Source organism: Crinia signifera, chromosome 1 (assembly GCF_055691185.1).
Source record: "Crinia signifera chromosome 1, ASM5569118v1, whole genome shotgun sequence".
Taxonomy (NCBI): Eukaryota; Metazoa; Chordata; class Amphibia; order Anura; family Myobatrachidae; genus Crinia; species Crinia signifera.
The window spans coordinates 351,868,212-351,891,316 of NC_139217.1; the positions used below are offsets into that span (position 1 = coordinate 351,868,212).

A 23,105-nucleotide genomic window follows, 5' to 3' on the forward strand; every position below is an offset into this window, starting at 1 on the left:
TCAGCTCTGACCAGGGCCGGAGCGCATATTTGCAGAAGCACTTGATCAGAATGGAAGCGAAGTGACTTTGCTTTAATATGTAAATATAATAAAAAAAAAGTAGTAAAAGTTACACTGATACAACTTTCACACTGCCTAAACGTTTAAAAAAAACTGTATTTTGAAACAGTATTTTGAAACAGTATTTTGAAACGGGTCTGAGCCTTCACATTGAAGTAGATTACCGTTTTAAATACCGTTTATATACCATTCACATCAGTCAACCCGGTTAATCCCCTGAACACGTTTCAAGGCAGCCAGCCTATCACAGGTCTGTAGTCTGTTGTTTTTACTAAATACCGTTTCAGAGCCATTCTCACTGCATAAAAAACGGCTCTGAAAAGTGTAGGACGTTTTGAAATACCGGTTATCTTTAACCTGTAAATGAACTCTGGTGCTTTCCCACTGCAGCCTTAAACGTTTTAAAATGGGAGTAAAATGGCAATATACCAATTAACAAGTGCGGTGTGAAAGGGGTATGAATCATGTGATTCACAAACATTTCTGACCATAAACAGTGTTCATTGCATTACATATGTTATTAATCTGTCCCATGTGTAGCCTCCTCTCTCCCCCCATTGCTTTCTATTTTTTAGTGTCTTTCATCCCCCTCCCTCATCCTGTGCTGGACTTCCAATATCTTTCATAAGCAAGACAGCACATGAGCTCATTTCTCCCACAAACATGCAGTTTCTCTCCCTTATGAGTGCATTGTTCATCCCTGCCATGTTTCTTCACATGGCGTCAGGTGAGTAAGAAGTTGGCATAGGTTTGAGTGTCCAGAATGAATGCTTGCAATTTAGACAATTGATAATCATTAATGTAATGCTGCACAACACATTTGCAACAGCAAGAGCACAGACAGGAAGCACGGATTGGCATGTATAAACGTGACGACAATGAAATTACAACAATACATTGGTTTGTTTTGCAGAGTCGAAACCTTATTATCTTTGTTTATGTAGAGATGTATGAGACAGACCACTTTATTAACATGTTGTAAAACACCATATTGATCTGACCCAATGATAATATGCAGTGTTATCTTGATAGTTTCTATTTTCTTATTTTGTCTGTCAGGTGGTGGAGTGCAGTATGCTGCTAGTTCATGAGTTTTGTCAAAAATAAATGTATGCAGTGCTGACTGAGGGGTCATCCCACTGTAATAATCATGAGCTAAGCCTTCGTTGTTATGGGGTTTGTCACCCCAATGTTGAGGTCATTTGTCAGCGTTTGTGCTCATAACCTTTTAATATGAGTTTTTGATGAGGCACTCACAAAAACTATTTATTGTTGTTTTCAGTAGTCTTATGGGCATATTTATCACCAACCACATCATATGAGGATGGGATGTAATAAAATTGCCCCAACAACAGGCCTCATTCAGACCTGTTCGCTAGGCTGGGTATACTCACAGCCTAACGAACAGGTCATCGCTGCCCGCCACCCCACCAAACAGGTTCAAAAAGTTGAACACTACAATCAGATGAATGGAGCCATGGATGAGTGCAGCAGATCACCGATTACTGCACCCTGGTAATAGTAAGCTTTTAAAAAAAAAATATTAATATTATCATTATTATTATTATTAAAAAAATTTACGTTAATCAGTCTGTGGTCTTTGAAAATACATTTTTAAGAAGAAGATAAGTCACATACAAAAACAACGATAAACATTGGGGGTTATTCTAGTTCATTCTTTCTGACAAAATCCTTCTTAGATGGACAAAACCATGGCCCTTATTCTGGTTGGTGCGGCCGGAGCCGCATATGCGGCTCCGACCGTGCAGGCGAATCCCCGCCTTCCATACGGATCGCCACGGCCGTCCGTACGCGGACATGTGGCGGGCCGCATGAAAATGGCGGGGGATACGCCTCCACCATCTTGGAGCAGCCCCCTGCATTCGATGGTCGCCGACCATCGAAGGCAGGGCCGCACGCTCCACCAGATCCCGCACCCATAGACCTCACGGACACTTGTCCGTGTGAAAGCATGTATGGGGGCGGGCAGCTGACATCCGGCGATGTCAGATGCCCGCCCCCAACACATGCGTCACAGCCTCATTACCATGCGTACGCCCCGCGTTTGCATGGGAACGCCCATGAAACGCGGGGCGTATGCATAGGGAAATGAGGCTAAGTAGCCCCTCACGCCCCTATCCACCCCCTTTGCGGCGGTAAAAAAAAATGTGCGGCGATTTCGCCTGCACATGCGCAGAGTGCCCTCTGCACATGCGCAGAGCGAAAACATCGGCGGAACGGCCGCAAGCGGCCGTTACCGCTTAGATCAGAATAAGGGCCCATGTGCACTGCGGGTGGGGCAGATGTAACTTGTGCAGAGAGAATTAGATTTGGGTGGGGTTTTTCTTCAAAGTGAGATCTATATTGAAGTGTAAAATCATGCAGTCAGTATTTTCCCTGCACAGAAACAAAAAAACTCACCCAAACCTAATTCTCTCTGCACATGTTACATCTGCCCCCCCTGCAGTGCACATGGTTTTGTCCATCTAAGAAGGATTTTGTCAAAAAGAATGAACTAGAATAAACCCCATTGTGAGCTATTGTATAATACAATTTAAAAAAAATGTTGCCTCCATATGATTAATATTTTACTTACCGGTATATGGCAAAAAAGCAACAAAAAAACCCCCCAATCCTAACTCCTTCAAATTTAGTATTTTTCTTCAATAATTGCAAATAGTTATATTTAAACATAACCATAACCAAGGGTGGAAGAAAAGAATCCAGGGGACAGCGAGACCAGAATAGAACAACAGAGAAAAAGAGAAGAAATAGAATTGAAAAGGAAGGAAGAAATAATGAATAGGATAGAATAGGACACCACCTCCATGACGGTTCCTGACCCTGCTCTGCTTTCACTTTTTTTTCACGCAAATCTGAGCAGATCGCATTTCCCATTACAAGTATGGGACATGGAATCTGCTTACTATAAAAAAAAAAAATGAATGGACTTGTGGTCTAATTACGCATGGTTCACTAATTAGAGAAAAATTAGAGATATAGAAGTCACCGCCCATTGCAAGAAAGGATAACTGCCCATTGAAAAATTGTAAATGCATTGCAGATTCATTTAAAAAAAAACAAGCCATTATTTTATTTTTTTTGCCATCTGAGTAAGCCTAAGTCTAGGGCTTCCACTAATCGACTAAAGAACCAGGCTCATTGTTGACGTTATAGAACTACCCACAAAAAAAATGATTTTCACAAACGCACCCAGAAAACACCATGTTTCCAATCTTAAATGCTGGCTTCCTTACAATCAAACTGTGACTTCTACGCGACTGCTATGTGATGCGTATGGATATTTATTCACAAATTATGGTTGTGCATGCGCAGCTGTTCCATGATCAACTGGATTGAAAATTCTCTAATTAGCAATTCACGCTGAATTAGGCCAGAGGAGCAGTTTTTCACTAAAACTGCTTCAACAGCCCTTTAATACATTTAGGTGAACCTAAAATAATGTTTTCACATTTTAGTCAAAATAATATTAAGATCAATTGATCTGCAGATATATCTGCCAGTGTGTACCCAGCTGTAGGGTACCTAGAGGACTCAGTAGGGAAAGCCTGATTCAGAGTTTTCTGGTGCATTTTAAAAGTTTAAGTTTAAGGTTCAGATGCACTAAGCTTCAAAAGTTATCAAATACTGGGCTAGATTCTCTAAGCTTCAAAAGTGATAAAATGGAGAAGTGATAAACAGCCAGCCAATCAGCTCCTACCTGCCATGTCACAGACTGTGTTTGAAAAATGTCAGGCAGGAGCTGATTGGCTGGCTGTTTATCACCCTCCATTTTATCACTTTTGAAGCTTAGAGAATCTGGCCCTAAGAGTGATAAACAGCCAGCCAATCAGCTCCTATCATTTTGGAGCTGATTGGCTGGCTGGCTGGCTGTTTGTCACTCTCCATTTTATCCCTTTTGAAGCTTAGTGCAATTGTCTCTAAGTATGACTCAAACAAACATCTTAGTTTTGGGCCCATCGCCACAACATTTGGTGTCCAGATGTACAAATGTTGGCAAAGTCTGTGTATTAGCAGCATCTGCAGTGTTTGTAATTATTTTTTCTTCTGCCCAAACCGTTTTTTTTTTTTAATACTAAGGGAAGAAGTTTCGCTGGTGCACCTTATCTGAGGCTGAACAAAAGAAATGTTCCCACCTGGCAAGGACTCTTCAGTCGGTGCTACCGTCTAACAACCCGTTTTCTAGGGTCTCCTGCGTCCGAGCACATAATACACAGGATTGCATGATTAAGATCAAGGTGACAGGACACACATCATTCTCTTATATCCCTCATTTAGCTGAAGTAATACCAATGTGTCAGTATACCACTGTCAGTGATGTGTCACATTGTAGCCAGTGTTGATCTCTGATGTGGTTCCTGTTCTCAGGGAAATAAAGCAGATGCAGTGTCCCTCGATGCTGGAGATGTCTATACTGCCATCAGAAATTATGACTTGGCAGTAGTAGCAAAGGAACAACATGCAGAAGGTAACCAGTGGGACAGGGAATTACTTACACGGTCACCTGAAGGACTGATGTGAAGTCCAAACTAATGTTGTTCCATGTAGGGAGCTGCGTGTTTTCAGTGGCTGTTGCCCGTCGTGGTGCCCTGAATATTCAGAATTTAAGAGGAACGCGTTCCTGTCACAGTGGAGCTAGATGGACATCAGGTTGGAATATTCCTATGGGATTCCTACTGTCGAAAAATCTTCTGCATTGGGATGAGGAGGAGCCTCTCGCTAAAGGTATGAAAATATTTGGATAAGAAATGCATGAGATATTTTTTTTTTTTTTTTTTTTTTACTTTGGTTGTCTTCTGTATATAAAATATTAGAATAAAATAGCTAGTAGTGTACATGTAGCCACCCTCGTAGCAAAAAGATAGACACTTTGGAGCAACATACATACATAAGTGTGTAGGGCCATAGAGGCGGAAGGGTTTTCCAATTGAACCCACTGCCTGATAGCATCTGCTCTCGTCCAGTCCAATAGACGACCTAACATAATTGCCTGTAAAGGCAGGGAGAAGATGGCTGCCATGATCCTCTGCTCTCCCCCACAGCAGAGACTTGGCAGAGCAGGACTGGCCTTGTAGGGAGCCGCTGGCTGCGTGAGCCTTGCCTATGTAGGGGTCCGTGGGCCAGACAGTGCCAGATTAAGCCTTCGGGGGGCCCGGGGTACTTTAGACAGGGGGGCCCCCTTGCACTTGTCATTACTGGCCGCAAACTGCATGGGAGAATATTACACTGTCAAAACACAGAGTAAAGGCAGAATAAACTTGGTCAATGGGTAACTGCAGGGGATATACAGTATATATATATATATATATATATATATATTTATATTTTTTTTTTTTTTTTTTTTCATTTCATTCTGCTGATCTTGATAAAAGTGCACGGGCACTGAAACGTTGACCACAAGCTGGGCATCTGTTGTATTTCTTTCCCAGTCTGGGAGTGCCGCCGTCCACACCACGATATATATATATATATATATATATATATATATATATATATATATATATATATATATATATATATATATATATATATATATACACACACACACACACACACACACATACTTACCACATGAAAAGCCTGCGTTTGTCCCTCTGCACCTTACTCTGTAGGAGACCTCACAGTCCTAGTGCTGCCTCTGATTAAAAACCCTCCCATGACTAAGCTGCTGCTGCTGTTCTCTATGGGCCTGAGAAGCATGTAATGAGCTCCACCAATCAGATCTCAGTACAAACCTCTCAGCCTCTGCCCTCTGGTGCAAAGTGTCATGACTCTTAGTCAACTCCCAGTAATGCACAGCACACTCATGCAATCAGTGTGCCTTGGCTCCCGATGCTCAGCACCATTAATCATTGTCACATTGACAGATAGGTGAAGCTGCAGCACTACTCCACTGCCATGCACAAAACCTTTAGCTAAATTTTTTAAAAAATACATGCCAACCACAGGGGGCCCCTAGCTAGAGGGGGGCCCAGGGGCACTGACCCCTTGTGCCTCCATTATAATCCGGCCCTGGGGCCAGATGTATCAAGCTTCAAATGTGATAAAATGGAGAGTAATAAAAAGCAAGCCAATCAGCTCCTACCTCCCTGTCACAGGCTAGGTTTGAACAATAACAGATAGGAGCGGATTGGCTGGTTGTTTACCACTTTATCACTTTTTGAAGCTTGACACGTCTGGCCCAATGTGTGAGAGCACCCACGGTGAGATGTGGTTACATATTTGCAATCTCAACACAGATCTGGAAAACATTGATTCTCTAGTCACTCAGAGTGTCCACCGCAGTCGAGACACTGGAGACGTGATTCTTGCATACAGGAAAGCAATCAGTGGTAGATATATGCCCCAAAATCAGCCTCGACATGTCTGCGTTTTTTCGCCACTCCCTATTACCTCCCACCACTCCCCGCAGAGCCAGATTAAGGCTCCAGGAGGCCCAGGGTACTTAAGGCAAGGGGGCCCCTAAGGACTAAATAAACACACAAACACAACATGCATACACCCAAAACACATGCACATAGCATACAAACAGCAAATGCGCACACACACACACACACACCACACATATCCTGAATACATATAAACACACAGAATACACACACACCAAACACTCACAAAACACAGATCATGCATACATACAAACACAACACACACACAACAAACATACATACCGTATATACTCGAGTATAACTCGACCCGAATATAAGCCGAGGCACCTAATTTTACAACAAAAAACTGGGAAAACGTATTGACTCAAGGGGACCCTCACTCGAGTATAAGCCAAGGGGGGCTTTTTCAGCATAAAAACTGTTCTGAAAAAGTAGGCTTATACTCGTGTATTTATGGTATATACATTCAGACAGACACACAAACAATACACAGAATACATACACACATACAATACACACAGCATACATGCAAACACACTGATACACATACATACACACACACACACAAACAAAGCACGCATATATACATACATACATACATTCATACAGAGCCTGATTCTGGTTCACTTGCAAAAGCAAATTCTCTCTCTAATGGGCAATGTGCACTGCAGGTGGGGCAGATGTAATATGTGTGTGTGGGGGGGGGGGCGGAGTGGAGCATCAGACCCTGAACATCCCTGATCATGGCCACACTGAACGATTGAGTAAACCCTATGATCGTTTACTCAATCGTTCTGTATGTGGGCATGATCAGGTGTGTTCTGGATTTCAAAGGAAACTGGATAGATAATGGATTAGATCCTGCGGCACCATCACGTTTCACCTCATGCATGCACAATGTGTATGGTACATATGTGCAGTCATTTGATTAGCAAATTCTATGATTAGCGATCCATGCAGAATTAGGCCCTGGTATAAGGGAAATTATAGTAGGCATTAGAATGGCAAACATGGCTTGTTGTTGAGTGCTGTGTACTGCACTGTAATTTCCCTTGCCACGCCGTAGCTGGCCCCTCCCATAACAGTGCAATCAACCCCCTAAACCCCCACTCTCCATACCTCTGCCTTCTTCCCATAGATATGTCATCTCACCCTAAACCCCCATTTTCCATGTATTCCCCCCCCCTATCATAGCACTGTGATCAGCCCCTGAGCCATCACTCCCCATATCTTTGCTTTCAACTCTCCCCTAGCAGTGTTATCAGTCCCCACTCTACATGTTTCTGCCTCCTCCCCTCTCCCATAGTAGTATTATCAGCCCCTTGAACCCCCAATCTCCATGTCTCTGCCTCCCTCTCACATCCAGCTCTTACCTGTTTGCTACCAGTGGTTGCTGTGGCAGATTTTGCTGCTGCTATTCCGCAGGTTCTGTCTGTATTTGGATTTCTGTCAGTTTAGCCTCAGACAGGAAGTGAAATTATTCACACTTCCTGTCTAGCAGAGCATGGAGTTTGTAGTATGAAGCTGCCTCTGTGGTGACATCTTGCATTGCTCTGGCTTGCCTCCAGATTTATGCGGGCAGAGTCCTGATTCCCAGTAGTGCAGTAGGCAATGAGGGGGGTTTGTTGAACTTTGCAGGGCAGCGGGAGACTCCACAGTACACAATGAGTCTGGGTTAGACAACTATGCTTGCAGGTAGTAGAGACACACTTCTGCAGTTCTCCAGCATTCTAAATACCTGTGGTGATTTACACTAAGACCACTTTACATTCCTCAAGAGTATTTATTCATATATAGGCACGCAGCAGATCCAAAGTTGTAATTGCACTTTGGAGCATACATTTTGCAGTCCATAAATTACCATTTGCTTATTATTTCAGTTGTCAGTGGTTATTTCAATGCAAGTTGTGTTCCTGGAATTGGCGTCTCCTCTCCAAGCTTATGTGAACTTTGCCAGGGATACAAATCTTATGTACGGGAAAAGAATCACTTCTGTGAGACCAGCAGCAATGAGCCCTTTTTTGACTCTGATGGAGCTTTCAGGTATGTATATCAGGTATGATACACAGTACACAGTAGTACTCTGTGTGTGTGTGTGTGTTTGTGTGTATATATATATATATATATATATATATATCACTCCCGCCACCCCCGCTGGGGTTTGTGCACTCCGGTGCCCTCCTAAGGGGCTATGGTGGACCCGGTAACATGCGGGAATAATCAGGCGGCACTCAAAAAGCAAAAATGTGTATTGAAAAGCAAACACTTCAACGTTTTGGGAAGAGTTTTCCCTTCTGAAGGCTCCTGCTGCTATAATGAAAACTGACACTTAGAAAATGGCTGCCCCCATACTGCAGACAGTTTTCTGTCTGCAGTATGGGGCAGCCATTTTCTAAGAGTCACTTTTCATTATAGCAGCAGGAGCCGGCGCCGGGAGAGACGGGACCGTGACCACAGATGGACATTGGGGGGGGGGGTGCAGAGGGGAGGAGGGCGCTGAAATTAGGTAGTTACGCCACTGACTGGTTTGCCAATTACATTGACCATGTATAATTGGATTTCATCCTGGACCACCAACCTGAGGTATCCATGTGAGTGCCTTGTTGCATGGTACCCCTGTTTGTGAACAAATTGTTTATTTATTGTATATGTCAATACCAATAGCAAATGGCAAATTTACTATTTCACACACTATGGGTCTTATTCTGGTTCACTTACAGAGGAAAATTCCTTCTCAAATGGACTGCTTTATTGTTACACTGCAATATAGATCTCACTTTGAAGTAAAACCCCACCCAAATCTAACTCTCTCTTTACAAGTTACATCTGCCCCACCTGCAGCACGCATGGTTCTGCCCATTTCAGAAGGAATGTGCCTCTGCGAGTGAACTAGAAAAAGGGCCTATAATATGATGTTGCCATATAATACAAAGAATGAAAAGTGTACTGTTTTTTGTTTGTTTTTTCGATTTTTTTTAGCCATACAATATATACAATATATACAATGGGTGAAATTTAATAGAATGAGAGATTTGGTGAGAAAGCTCCAGTTTTGTTAAAGCGGCAATCATTTACACTGCAAAATGAAACTGGTTTTGCAGTGTAAATGATTGCCACTTAAAAAAAACTGCAGTTTTCTTAACAAATCTCTCACTTTCTGAATCTCTCATCCTATTAAATGTCACCCAAAATATCTTCTAGAACAGGCATGTCCAACCTTGCTCCCCAACTGTTGTGAAACTACACATCCCAGCATTCCTTGCAATAGTTTTAGCATTTCCTAATAGCAAACTGTGGCAGGGCATGATGGGACTTTTAGTTTCACAACAGCTGCAGGGCCAAGGTTGGACATGCCTGTTCTAGACTATCTTTTGATATGCAGTGTGTATGTAAAGTCAGACTGCAATAAAAAAAACTTGATTGATCTGAAATTATAACATCATATAGAGAATGCTAATTTTTTTTTGCATTAATGTAGGTGTCTGAAGAGCAATGCAGGGGATGTTGCATTCCTGGATCATCTGAGTATAATGAGTGCAACAGGTACAGTTCTGTAATACAAACAGTAGCCTATGCTAAGTAAGCAAACCGTCTCTCTCTCTCTCTCTCTCGCTTTTCCCAGGGCCCGCAGCTCCCCCTGCACCCAGTCGTAGCCCAGCTCTGTGTACTTACCTACCCTTCCGCGGAATTCTGCCGCTGCCCCACAAACTGGAGTGCTTCTTCTCTCCTAGCTTCTGCTGCTTGCAGGAGTCACTGCAGCAAGGAGCACAGCACGTGGCCTTGCCCCCGTAACCCATCACTCAACCAGCTCTTCAGGCCATGTGCTGGCTTGCTCCAAGACTCCACAGCTTTTCCTATATTGTCCCCCATCAGCAGCCCTCCCCCCCCCCCCTCCCTCCACACACAGATTCCCTTCTCCTTCTCACTCTTCACATCCCCCATTCGCAGCACCCCCGACACCCCCCCTAAGGAGCATTGTAGTCACAACTTTGGCTGGGGGCTCCTTTCAAGATTTGGCTTTGGGGCCCACAATGATCTAGTTACACCCCTGGAGTTCCTGGACCTATTTTCCAGAATAGTACTGGTTATAGGCATCTTCATATAGTAGGATGCAATTTTATGACTTTTGCAAAGTTTTATCAAAAAATGCCAGAATTTGTAAATTTTTTAAAACAAATCGTAAATGTAAGTGTGATTTTATTTGTACATTTAGCGGTAAAAATCACATGTTTTGTTATGTGCAAAAAAGTGGAAATCTAATAGGGTGCGAAATACAGGTTTAGACTGGCAAATTTGACAGAACCATGCACAGATCAATGGGCCTTATTTTGGTTCAATCTTTCTGACAAAATCCTTCTTAGATGGACGAAACCATGTGCACTGCAGGGGGGCAGATGTAACTTGTGCAGAGAGAATAAGATTTGGGTGGGGTTTTACTTCAAAGTGAGATCTATATTGCAGTGTAAAAATAAAGCAGTCAGTATTTACCCTGCACAGAATCAAAATAACTCACCCAAATCTAATTCTCTCTGCACATTTTACATCTGCCCCCCTGCAGTGCACATGGTTTTGTCCATCTAAGAAAAATTTTGTCAGAAAGAGTGAACCAAAATAAGGCCCAATGTGAGCTGTGCATGGTTCTGTTTTAAAAAATGTGTTTAAGTTAAAATGTAAAAAAAAAAAGACGGCATGACACTGTTGGCTGTTGGACCACCAGTATTTTTGTCCCCCTTATTTTTGGAACCAGGACCAGCTCAATGAGTCCAGGGCTGTTTTTTTTTTTTTTTTAATTTTGACTAAAAACCGTACCATGTGTAAAAAATTGCACAGTTCCGTTCTCAAAATTCGCCCATTTCCGTGACCAAAAATCACCAGAAATGGCATACAAATTCAATTTCTACCCCCAGAAATTTTGCGATTATGGACAGAAAATGAAATTTTCAAACATGCAATTTAGTGCGATTTTGGAACCTTACCAAAAATCGCATCCTACTACATGTTACACCTTCTGTCCACTTTTGGCTGAATGGGGGTTAGGACAGCGTTTTAGGACATTGCCTAGGTTGTGTGAGGATGTGTAGACAGATGGGCTATGCTGGATTGTGTACTCACAGAGATCCGTAATGCTGCGGTATTTCTGCTTATTTGCATTTTTATGGGCCACAGGTGCAAATTAGATACATGTGCATGGTGCCGTGATCATGCCAATTGCCACATGAGCTGCACGTGGTGATTGGTGTGGAATGATGAGCGTGACTAAGGGGCCCATTTATGAAGGATAGCATTTACAATGCGATCTGGGCAGAATATTACCGCCCAGGATTGGATTGTAAAATGTGATTCTATCACCTGAATGTACTATCCCCCAGGCACTGTTACAGGGCTCCGAAAGGAGACGGACGGTCCCTGTGATGTGCTGAGCCGGAAGCTGGGGGGGGGGGAGTCTGCGCATGCACAGTCATCTGGACAAGCTGATGGATAGTGTCAATGTTGTCATATAGTTCCATGCACACAGTGAGAGTTCAGCTGAGGTTGCCATTGCAGCAGGGGAGGAGGGGCTGCAGCACAGTTCAAAATTCAAGTAGGGGTGGCCCAACAACTGACACCAACTGCCATTCCAAACGGACTCACTGGCAGTTGGTGTTTCTCCCCATTTAGATTTTGGACTGTGCTGCAGCCCCGCCTCTGGAGCCACCACTGCATTGCAGTATATTGATATGACCAGGGCACAGATGGACAATGCAGTGAGTGCCCCAGTCAGATCAAAGGTAATGGGGTAATGTTGATGTGTGGACTCACACTGTGGTATATGTACAGAGATACAATAGCACAGCAATGAACTACTGTATCTAGCCCAGTACAAGATAATAGATATGGTCTATATGATTATGATATTTACTTTTACCCAGATTCAGAGCAGGAGCAGTTTGAACTCCTATGTCCAGATGGATCAACAGCCAATCTTACATCTTACAAATCCTGCAATTTGGGGCAGGGTCCCAGCAAAGCCGTTGTCACCAGAGGACACATGAAAAGAGTTACTAAGCGATTTCTTAATTTGATTCAGGTACTGTACATATGCACACATATAGATTTATTACAAGGAATATGATTATGTCGTATAGCAGTGATGGCTAACCTTGACACTCCAGCTGTTGTTGAACTACACATCCCAGCATGCGCTGCTACAGTTTTACTATTTGGCCATGCTAAAACTGATGCAAGGCATGCTGGGATGTGTAGTTTAACAACAGCTGGAGTGTCAAGGTTATCCATCACTGTCGTATAGTGTTACATGGGGGAAAATAAATTAGCTGAAATTGTGATCCCACATGTTCCACTAAGAGGGTGATACAGAGTTGGGGTGCACAAAGGGGGTGATCTAGAGTTGGATGGTATTTGGTATTTGATCCTGCAGCATCCAAAGATGTAGGAGGCATCTGAAGGCAATGGATGCCTACTGTCTTCATCGCATATCTGAGTGCTGGTCCAAAGATCATCAGAGACCATTTTCTATGCCATTATCTTAAGCCTAAGGCTTATCAGAAGGGTTGTCTAAGCTATATAGTTGAGGCTAGAAAATCTGCGTTGAAAGACACAGACACTGGCCTCCCCACTTCCACAAAACCTTTGTCTTTGGAAACTGACCCCATCACTGCCTCCTCCCTGCTCCTAAATGGCCGCAGCACACAGGAATCTGCACATGCGCTGATCTCTCATCATCAGAGCTGTACACAAACTATTGGGTTTTCACACAACTACAAATCAAGCCCTAAAACAATGGTGGGGAACCTCAGGTCCAGGGGCCGTATGTGGCCCCTGTAGCCAGTCTGAGTGGCCTGCCCACCCTTCCGGTGGCTTTGCCGGGAGTCAAGGACAGGGGAATTCTCGCTAGAGGTCGGTAGTTCTCACGAGATTCCTCTTGATCAACAGCAGCCGGAGACTGTCAGTCCTGTTCAGCGGCAGCCGCCGGAACGTGGGACGGCTGCAGCAGGACAATTTGTAAGATTTTTTTTTTACATATGGCCCCCGAAGGATTTTTTTCCCCCATACAAATGGCCCTTGACACAAAAAAGGTTCCCCACTCAGATCTATCTAGCAAATCACATAGGGTAATATCTTGTGAAGGAAAGTGTGTATTCTTATTGGAACAAGTTTTAACATCAGATTTTTGTGTTACATTAGCAAAATGAAATAACAAATCAAAAGTACACTGGTTATTCATACCATCTCTCAAGACTCAAGAAAAAGACCGTATTAGAGAGGCGGTTCTGCTCACGACATGGTATAATAAAAATATATATATATATATATATATATATATATATATATATATATATATATATATATTAAAAAAAAAGTACCCTGGAAAAATGTTTTAGAAAGGGCATAACCGAGTTAGGGTAGTTCTGCAGTAATTGCTGTGACACATGTCAAAATGTCACTATGCTACCCCAAATAAACATAAAGAATTGGTTCAAGTAGAACAGACCACCAGTCCCACCCCCTACATGTATTGCCTTGATTACCAGCTATACCAGTAACTGATTATCCCACTACTAGTTAAGCCCGCTCAAAGCAAAAGATTTGAAAGCTAGTCTGCTACATTGTGATTGCCTCTGTGTTTCTCTGTGGGCCTTATTCTGGCTGACTCGGTCGGATACGTGTTCACACATATCTGACCGAATGGATCACACACCCACACATCCAAACGAATGTGTAGCTGTCTGATTCAATCAGAATAAGGGCCTATGTGTGAAAAAGAAAGATGTAGTTTCACTCGCTACCAGCAGATGGCAGTGTATCGGTTACACACAGAAACTAGATGTATGTATGTATGTATGTATGTATGTATATATGTGTGTATATATATATATATATATATATATATATATATACACATACATGCATACATGTGGAGCCCTGGGTTCCCTGGGACTAGAAGCTAATGCCTTTAAATTGTGGAATGAAAGAGATACTCTTAGGACACACCATCATTATAGCAATGGAGAGGGAAAAAATTTCTGAGAGGTTGGCACACAGAATTTTGGATTCTTACTATTGAATCACCTCAGTGCGCTCTCTTAATTAATTGTATTACTTACTATTAAGGTGCTCATACGTGTTGAATGTTGTTCACACTCACCACCATCTGTGTGAATAACTTTCTTATATTTATTTATTTGGAGGAAGGGAGGAAATTACCTAAGTGTTTATTTAATTTACACTTTTGGCTTTTTTTTGTCAGCATCTTGCTTTGTATTACAGTCATTGTTTATATAATATGTATTTTTCCTGCTTAGAATTTATTTGGTAGAGATGGGAAATACAAGAACCGCCTTTCTCTCTTTACATCGGAAACCTTTGGTGGGCAGAATCTTCTTTATCATGACTCTACACAAGTACTACAGGTGCTGGAAGATGATATGGATGTGACTGGGGTCCTTGGAATGGACTATGTGGCTCTGTTAAAGGGCCTAGGTCATGAAGGTGAGCAATTCAAGATCTTACTCTGCTACCCTCTTGTTATACTGCTTAAGCCATTGTCTACAGCTAGAATATGAAGAAATGGAAAAAGAAATGGAAAAATACATTTACAGTACTTATTACTGAAGCAACTGCTCCATTCAGACTGTTGTAGGAAAAAAAAACAAATGTGTTTTTTGTGGACTCTTTGGCAGCAAATGTCAGTATTCAGAATCCAAGGCTCCAAAATTATAGAGGTCTCAGAATCACAGCAAAGGTCAGGGCAAGCAAAGAAGTGAGCAGGATAAATGACAAGCAGGACAAGGACACTGAACCCGGTAGACAAAACTCTAAAATACCCCTATAATGCAATTCTGGGTGTATTTACACATTTCAAAAGAGTGTTTTGTAAATATCTTCATGTGTGAAGCATCTGCATTTGTTATGATGGGCAATCAGTTGTTCCACCTTAGGTTTGAACCCCAATAGGTCAATGAGATGTAATGTAAAACAAAGGAATTGTGAGGAGTCATGGCAAAAGTAAACATATAGCTTTAAATATATACAATAATAATTTATATGTCCTCAGCATGTACTTATATGGATTTCTGCATGTTTCATACATATTTGAAAGGTCTCTAGGAGTTGAAAAGAACAAATAAATAAAATTGTGGAATTCAGCAAAGGTTTTGTAGTACACGTAATCCATGTACAGTGACCAGTAGTCCTATACTGTACTATACTTAACTTTTTTTATTATTTTGTCTAATTAGGAGTCATTTGGTACAATTTGAGCCCTTGTGGTGTTTTAACATATGCACATATTAGGTATATCTCTGGATCAAAGCGTTATCCGCTGGTGTTGTATCAGTTCAGCCGAGCTGAGGAAGTGTGAAGACTGGGCGCTGAGAGTAAGGACAGATCCGCTGGTCTGTGTCCAAGCAACCTCTCTATCTGGGTGTATCGAGATGATCAAGGTACAGAGCGCAAAATAAAATGTGCAGTGAGGAAATAATCACATGTGACTGTGAAAGATTTTTATTTATAAAAACCCTCCCCTATCTGACACCCCCCCCAAGCCTTACTGATTGTAATTGTAATTAAATCTTCACCAATTGTCAGCAACCACCCATTTAATCCAAACATGCAAATGGGAAATCAAACCATACATGTCCATAAATGAAGTTATATGTAACAATGTGTAATAATGTGAAATGACATGGGGAAAAAGTATAAAACGCATGAAGAAAGGGAGGTGCAAAAAGGCATGGAAAGCCAAGACACCAGCTGAATTCTATCAGCAATTAAAAAGCAATCCTGCTCCTTGCATTGGAAATTAATATAAACTGGTTCATTCCCAACTAATGGCCTATAAAAAGGTTTCTCATTACCAAAGTGTCACACAAGAAACATCTCATGATGGGTAAAAGCAAAGAGCTCTCTTGAAACCCTTCGCCGAATGTTCCAGTGAGCACTGTTGGGGCCATAATTATGAAATGGAAAGAACATCATTTCACCATAAACCAGCCATGATCAGGTGTCCTACGCAAGATTTATGATAGAGGAGTGAAAACAATGGTACTCTTTACCTAACACGGCGCCCACGATTTTGATCGTGGGCATCGCAGGTTAAAAAATCGCGGGCATTGAATGCACTAAAAATCGACCAACGCGATGCCCGCGATTTCCCATAGGGAACAATGTTAAATGTCTCAATTGACCCAATTTTCATGTTCAATGCCTCAATTGACCCGATTTTTCCATAGGAAACAATGTTAAATGGCCCACAGAGGCCAAATAGGCACCCTTTAGTGTGAAATGGCCCCCACAATTGTTAACGCCACCCCACGATCAACGTCAACCCGAAGCGTGGCGAGCGCAGCGAGCCCGCGAGGGGTGGCGGTACGCGTCCTACGACCTTTTCATACCCCCACTATCCACGTCGGCGTGGAGTTGAGAATAGAATAGTGTGGCGAGCGCAGCGAGCCACCGAGCCCGAAGCGTGGCGAGCGAACGCGGATACCTTCACAGGTAAACGCGTCCCTTCGCGTCCTTCACAGGTACCGCCACCGCTCGCCACGCTTCGGGTTCACGTTGATCGTGGGGTGGCGTTAACAATTGTGGGTGCCATTTCACACTTCAGGGTGCCTATTTGGCCTCTGTGGGCCATTTACCATTGTTTCCTATGGAAAAATCGGGTCAATTGAGGCATTGAACAGGAAAATCGGGTCAATTGAGACATTTAACATTGTTCCCTATGGGAAATCGCGGGCATCGCGTCGGTCGCGTCGCACCCGATTTTTTAGTGCATTCAATGCCCGCGATGGCCGCCGTGCTAAGTAAAGAGTACCAAAACAATTATCAGAAGAGTTGTCCAAGAGCCAAGGACCACTTGTGGAGTTCTTCAAAAAGACAGTGAATGATCAATTAAAAAGGTATGTGGGTCATTTGTCTTAGGTGCAATGAACTAAGCTGATGTATGCTAGAGGTCATAGTTAAAACCCTGTAATTAAGGATAATAAACCAAAAGTAGTGAAAAGCGACAACAAGTTAACAGTGCTAAGTATATGGAAAGAAGAATCACTGAGGTGAAAATTACAGGTGCTTGTGGGGTGGGTGGTTGAGCCAGCTGCTCACACTCAGGGGGGGTGTTTGGTCAGTCACCGCAAAGGGTATTGGAAAAGAAAAAAGGTAATGGTGGAGCGCTCAAATGTGCTTTATTAGCAGTATAAAAAATATATTATGATCAGTTGGGTATCACATTAATGTTTATTTTAATCTAACATATAATTAATGCAATTTATAAAAATAAAAAATAAACAGATAAAAGCCAGTAAAAAATCACAATAAAAATGCATTTTCTATTGTGCATTTTTTTTACTGGCTTTTATCTATTCTTTTTTTTTTATAAATTGTGATACCCAATTGATCATAATATATTTTTTTATACTGCTAATATAGCACATTTGAGCGCTCCACCATTAGCTTTTTTCTTTTTCAATATGTCTCAATTTAATGAAACACAGGAATTGATGTCAATTTCGAATGATACTTCTCTTATCTGGTGTAGTGGTCTTTGGGGCTCTAATACAAAATGTACCATGTTGCAACAAGAGAAGCACATATATGAGAGAAAGGGGATAATAGATCCCAATAGATCAAATAAATCAAAACTATATCTTTTCAGCTGTACTGGTAAAAGTGGAGGTGTTACCATAAGGCAATGGTACTTTAGCATGTAGGTGTTCCAACATACAAGGCTCCAGAACCTCAAACACGGTTTCTTTAGTAGCACGCTCCAGTCTCGCTGGAACCTCTTACACTTTAGGTGTTTTAACTGATGATTAAAAAATTGTTATATCAATATTGTGATCTATTTTTATCCTCTGTCTCTTATATATGTGCTACTTTCATCGCAATGTGTGACCCGTTGTATAAGACCCACAAAGACCACCCTACAGCAGATAAGGAAAGTATCATTTGATACTTACATCGATTCCGGTGTCTCATTTAATTGAGACCTATAATTAGCAGATACAATTGTTTGAAAGAAAACAATAAGTAATACGCTCAACTGCCATGGTCTGTATGAAGTGGCGATCACTGATGTCACAGACCCTTCTCAAAAATGATTCCTGTCAATCAATCTGCGATTATGATCCATATGCATGTTCAGTCATTCCTCTCACTTATGCGCAATGCGTGTTATACACATGCAAAGTCGTTTTGATTATTGCTTGATTTGCAAATTCTCTAATTAGAGGTCAAGTCTAAATTAGAATCAAGATTTGTTGCACAACATTTGTGAAATACTGTGAGATTAAACCAAAATATAACTCTTTGGTTGCCATGTTTGGAGGTGAAATGATAACATCTGCCCAAAAACCATACCAACAATTACGTTTGGAAGTGGAAACATCATGGTGTGGGGCTGTTTGTCAGTACTTGCATACATCATATGATTGATTAAAGGAAGGATGGATGAAAAAATGGAAAAATGAGACATTCTTGATAAAACATCTTCTGCTATCTACCTGGTTGATGAAGATAAAAGGATGGACATTTCAGCAAGACAATGATCCCAAACACACAGCCAAGGATACTCTCAGTTGGTTTCAGAGAGAGAAAATAAATCTACTAAAATGGTCCAGCCAATCAATTAACCTGAATGCTATTGGAAATCTATGGAAAGAACAAAAGATCAGAGTTCATAGAAGAGGCCCACAGAACCTTCGAGATTGGAAGACTGTGTGTGTCTGAGAGAATCTCACTTGAGCAATGCACGCAACTAGATTCACCATACAGGAAGCATCTTGAAGTTGCCATTACCAACAAAGGCTTTTGTACGAAGTATTACATTTCAGTAAGCGTGTTCAATACTTTTCCCCTGTGTCATTTTAAATTACACAACTTAATCTATTGCTTGATTGCATGTGTGGGTTGCATGGGTTGTTGCTGCCCCAAATTACAAGTTACATCTGCCCCACCTGCAGTGCACATGGTTTTGTCCTTCTAAGAAGGATTTTGTCAGAAAGAGTGAACTAGAATAAGGCCCCATAGTTACTAACAGGTAGATTTCCTTCCAATATGTAGTGTTTAAGAAGAGCTGTACAGCTCCAATCATGAAAATAACCACTGATGATTGGTTTGATGGATTTTCATTGTATATTTGCAATTTATAATTCCTGACCTATGAATGTAGCTTAGTATTCTATGGATATCGAGGCACAGTGGTTTCTAAGTGACGACATTGTCAATTCTGGCATCATCACTTCAGGGCAATGAGGCGGATGCTGTGTCGTTAGATGCTACTCATGCATACATTGCTGGCAGCTGTGGACTTCAGCCGGCTGCAGTGGAATACTGGGGTGAGTGTAATGTATTTATAGTCTCGCCTTTATGCTCTACGTTATCGTTAGTATTTGTAGAATGATCCCCTCAGTGTACAAATCAAAGACAAAGTTGGAAGCAGCCCTATCTAACTAGTCTAACTAGTCACAGATGAAAGTTTGTTTTTCTGCAAGAAAGTGTGAAATCTTTGGAACATTTCATATAAATAAATAAATAAATAAATAACAAACTGGCATTTTAATGATCGGGGAGATTTATTTCTATGTAATTATCATTTAAAATAAAAGACAATAATAACAGTGGTAACATTTACATACTTGCACATTTGTAAAAAGCAATTAAGGGAACTGCTGAAGTAAAGTGGAGGAGTGCGGCGGTGATTCGGTAATAGGTTATTATAATGGGGCGTAAGTAACCCGACTCATGTAGATGCCCCGAATTTGTAACACTATATTATTATTATTATTATTATTATTATTATTATTATTATTATTATTATTATTATTATTATATACTATATTATTATACAAAACCTGTTAATCCTGTACAACAATTTCCATGCCCAAGTTATTTCTAGGTTGAGGTACAGATAGGTACCTGTAATACCTAAACAATTATTTGATTGTAGTATCTAACTGTTGTACTGGACAACTATAAATGTGCCGACGGCTGAGTCACTTCTATTCCTATAGGTGAAAGTTCTGACTGTTCCACAAACCCACGTGAGCTGCTGCACCACCTGTCAGAGAGGGGTAAGATACTAAACCGTACTACAGTCATGTCTGGTAGATCTGATGTTGTGCATGGGTTTATCAAACTAAAAAACACATGTTAAATTGTTCTTGTAAGGATACTTAGGGGTAGATTTACTAACTGTTTTAAAACTTAGAATAGTGGTGTTGCCCATAGCAACCAATGAGAATCTAGCTATCATTTTCATAGGCATCCTAGGAAAGGCAGTATCTGCTATGGGCAATTTTATTTTTTTTAGAAGCTTCAGTACGTCTACCTCTTAAGCTCTTAAATATTACTTTATTATTAATTCATTTTGTAAAGACACACAGCCAAATTAAAATCTGGGATCAAAAGGCAATCAAACATTTGCTTCCAAAATCTGTAAAATGGCCCAAAAAGTTATAAATTGGTTAAATCAAATTAAATTATCCAATGTCTGAACCTTGTTGAAAACCTATAAATTATTATAAATTATTATTAATGTGATCATGTGATTAATATATACTGATATATCTTTATCTATATAAATCTATCTATATATCTATATATATATATATATATATATATAGATATATATATATAGATATATAGATATATATAGATATATATATCTATATTTCCTCTACCTCCCCATGGCAGCATACATCTGGGTTACGCCCTCTTGGGTAGATATCTGGAAAGGAACACAAAAAACAGACACTGCCCCTATATAAGGACCTCCTCCCTTGGGCTCTGTGTCTTTTTTTCCTTTCCGGGTAGATGTGTGTGGCTTACCCTGTGAAGAAGCTGTTAAGCTGGCTCCCCTGCCGAGTGCAGTAAGGGGTAATGGCGTTCAGGACTCCCGCTGTCGAGGGCAGTTGGGCCGTCCATCTGCTGGAGTACCCCGCCTCCAGGAGCGGTTGTGGGTAACGACGCCGGCATCATTACAAACAGGCAGTGAACGGAGCAGGCGCACTGCATGACGCGGCGCGTGGTGACGCAGTGCGTCACGCGTGGTACTAGTAGGAGACGCCAGTGAGCGTCTGAGGTCATCAGAAGGCGTCTCAGCGTGCCTGGATGCCGGTGATCGCGTGCGAGGACTGTGTCCATACGAAGGGGCAGACAGCGGATGTTTGTGTGCCTGATACCAGCAGACTGGGGTAAGATCCCGACAAGCAGCGGCGCTGCTGGGACTTGGATGTTTTTATTCTTACCTATAACGGAGATATCATGTTGTTGCAGTGAGTCTCTGTGATAAAAGTAATATGGAGGATGAAAAAAAGCAGCCGAGTAAGCCAGGGTAAGCCGGATTAAGGAAGCGCTGTTCTTAGGGGAAAACTTTGATTTTTTTATGCATATGCCTAAATAGGGTTTTTTTCTGCTAGGTCTGAAACTGGCAAAGAAAAAGGAGATGTGAAAGCTAAGCACAAGAGGAAGTGCTCATCTTGTGACAAAGCGTTACCTGATAAATGCTCAGGTCCTGAATGCAGCAAATGCAGAAGCTCTCTGCAAATGGGATCTATACAGATCACAGACTTAGTAAAATTGCTTAAAACTGAGCTGGCGGATACCTTTATGTCCAAAGAGGAGTTTGTCAAGTCCTCAGGGAAAAGGCCTAGAGCTGTACGTTCTGACTCGGAAGGGTCAGAGCCAGGTCCCTCTGGGAAGGCAGAGGAAGAGATGGAGGAAGGCAAAGTGTTCCAGGAAAAAGAAGGGGTAGATTTCAACCCGGACTTGCTTGAGAACCTACTTTGTTTAGTCCATAAGTCACTCAATATAGAAGACCCTCAGGAGGAGGGTAAGCTCCAGGACCTTCTGTTTAAGGACAAAAAGAGGAAAACTAAAACCTTTCCATTATCTAAAACACTACAAGAAGTAGTGGAAGAAGAATGGGGGCACCCTGATAAAAAGGTGGCAGTACCCTTAAGAGTATCCAAGATGTACCCCTTTGACCATGAGCAGGTTAAAAAGTGGGATGAGGCACCTAAAGTGGATGCAGCAATAGCACGCATCTCAAGGAAAACTACGCTCCCACTAGAGGATGCGAATATATTTAAGGACTCAATGGAAAGAAAAATTGAAATGAGTCTGAGGAAGCAACATACTACGATAGGGGCTTCTATGAAGGCCTCATCAGCGACAGCAGTGACTACTAGGGTCCTAAGGTCATGGTGCCAAGACCTGGAGTCCGACATGCTGGATGGCATTAAAAGGTCAGAACTGTTGAAAGTGGTACAAAACATACAGGTGGCTGTGGAGTTTTTGTGTGATGCCTCTCTTGATATGGTACGCTTGGCGGCCAGATCCAACGCTACAACGGCGGTTATAAGAAGGGCCTTGTGGCTGAAGCCTCGGCAGACAGTCAGTCCAAAAATTAGTTAATCTCTTTGCCCTTCCAAGGAAATTACTTGTTTGGGCAACAATTGGACGAGATTATTACTAAAGTGTCAGGGGGTAAGTCGGTATGGCTACCCCAGGATAAGGCCGCAAGAAGGGGATCATTCAATAAAGCATCCCGGTACCAGTCCACGGACTTCAGAGAGGCAAAAACATATAGGCCAGGCAGAGGTTTTCGCAGGCCTTGGCTCGGTAACAGGTATAATT

The 23,105-nt window shown here is 41.8% G+C and overlaps 1 protein-coding gene across 1 annotated transcript in view; it reads left to right on the forward strand.

The window, feature by feature from the left end:
- The first annotated feature begins 679 nt into the window (after window positions 1–679).
- Window positions 680–23,105, forward strand: part of LOC146008496 (serotransferrin-1-like) — a 47,954-nt gene continuing 25,528 nt past the window's right edge. Inside the window, exons 1-11 of the mRNA XM_083147853.1 lie at window positions 680–787; window positions 4,162–4,319; window positions 4,450–4,549; window positions 4,630–4,806; window positions 8,351–8,513; window positions 9,949–10,013; window positions 12,380–12,537; window positions 14,774–14,960; window positions 15,765–15,913; window positions 19,714–19,804; window positions 20,480–20,539. Coding sequence (XP_083003979.1) covers window positions 724–787; window positions 4,162–4,319; window positions 4,450–4,549; window positions 4,630–4,806; window positions 8,351–8,513; window positions 9,949–10,013; window positions 12,380–12,537; window positions 14,774–14,960; window positions 15,765–15,913; window positions 19,714–19,804; window positions 20,480–20,539 — 1,372 coding nt within the window. The 5' untranslated portion in view covers window positions 680–723. The remainder of the gene's footprint in view (window positions 788–4,161; window positions 4,320–4,449; window positions 4,550–4,629; window positions 4,807–8,350; window positions 8,514–9,948; window positions 10,014–12,379; window positions 12,538–14,773; window positions 14,961–15,764; window positions 15,914–19,713; window positions 19,805–20,479; window positions 20,540–23,105) is intronic.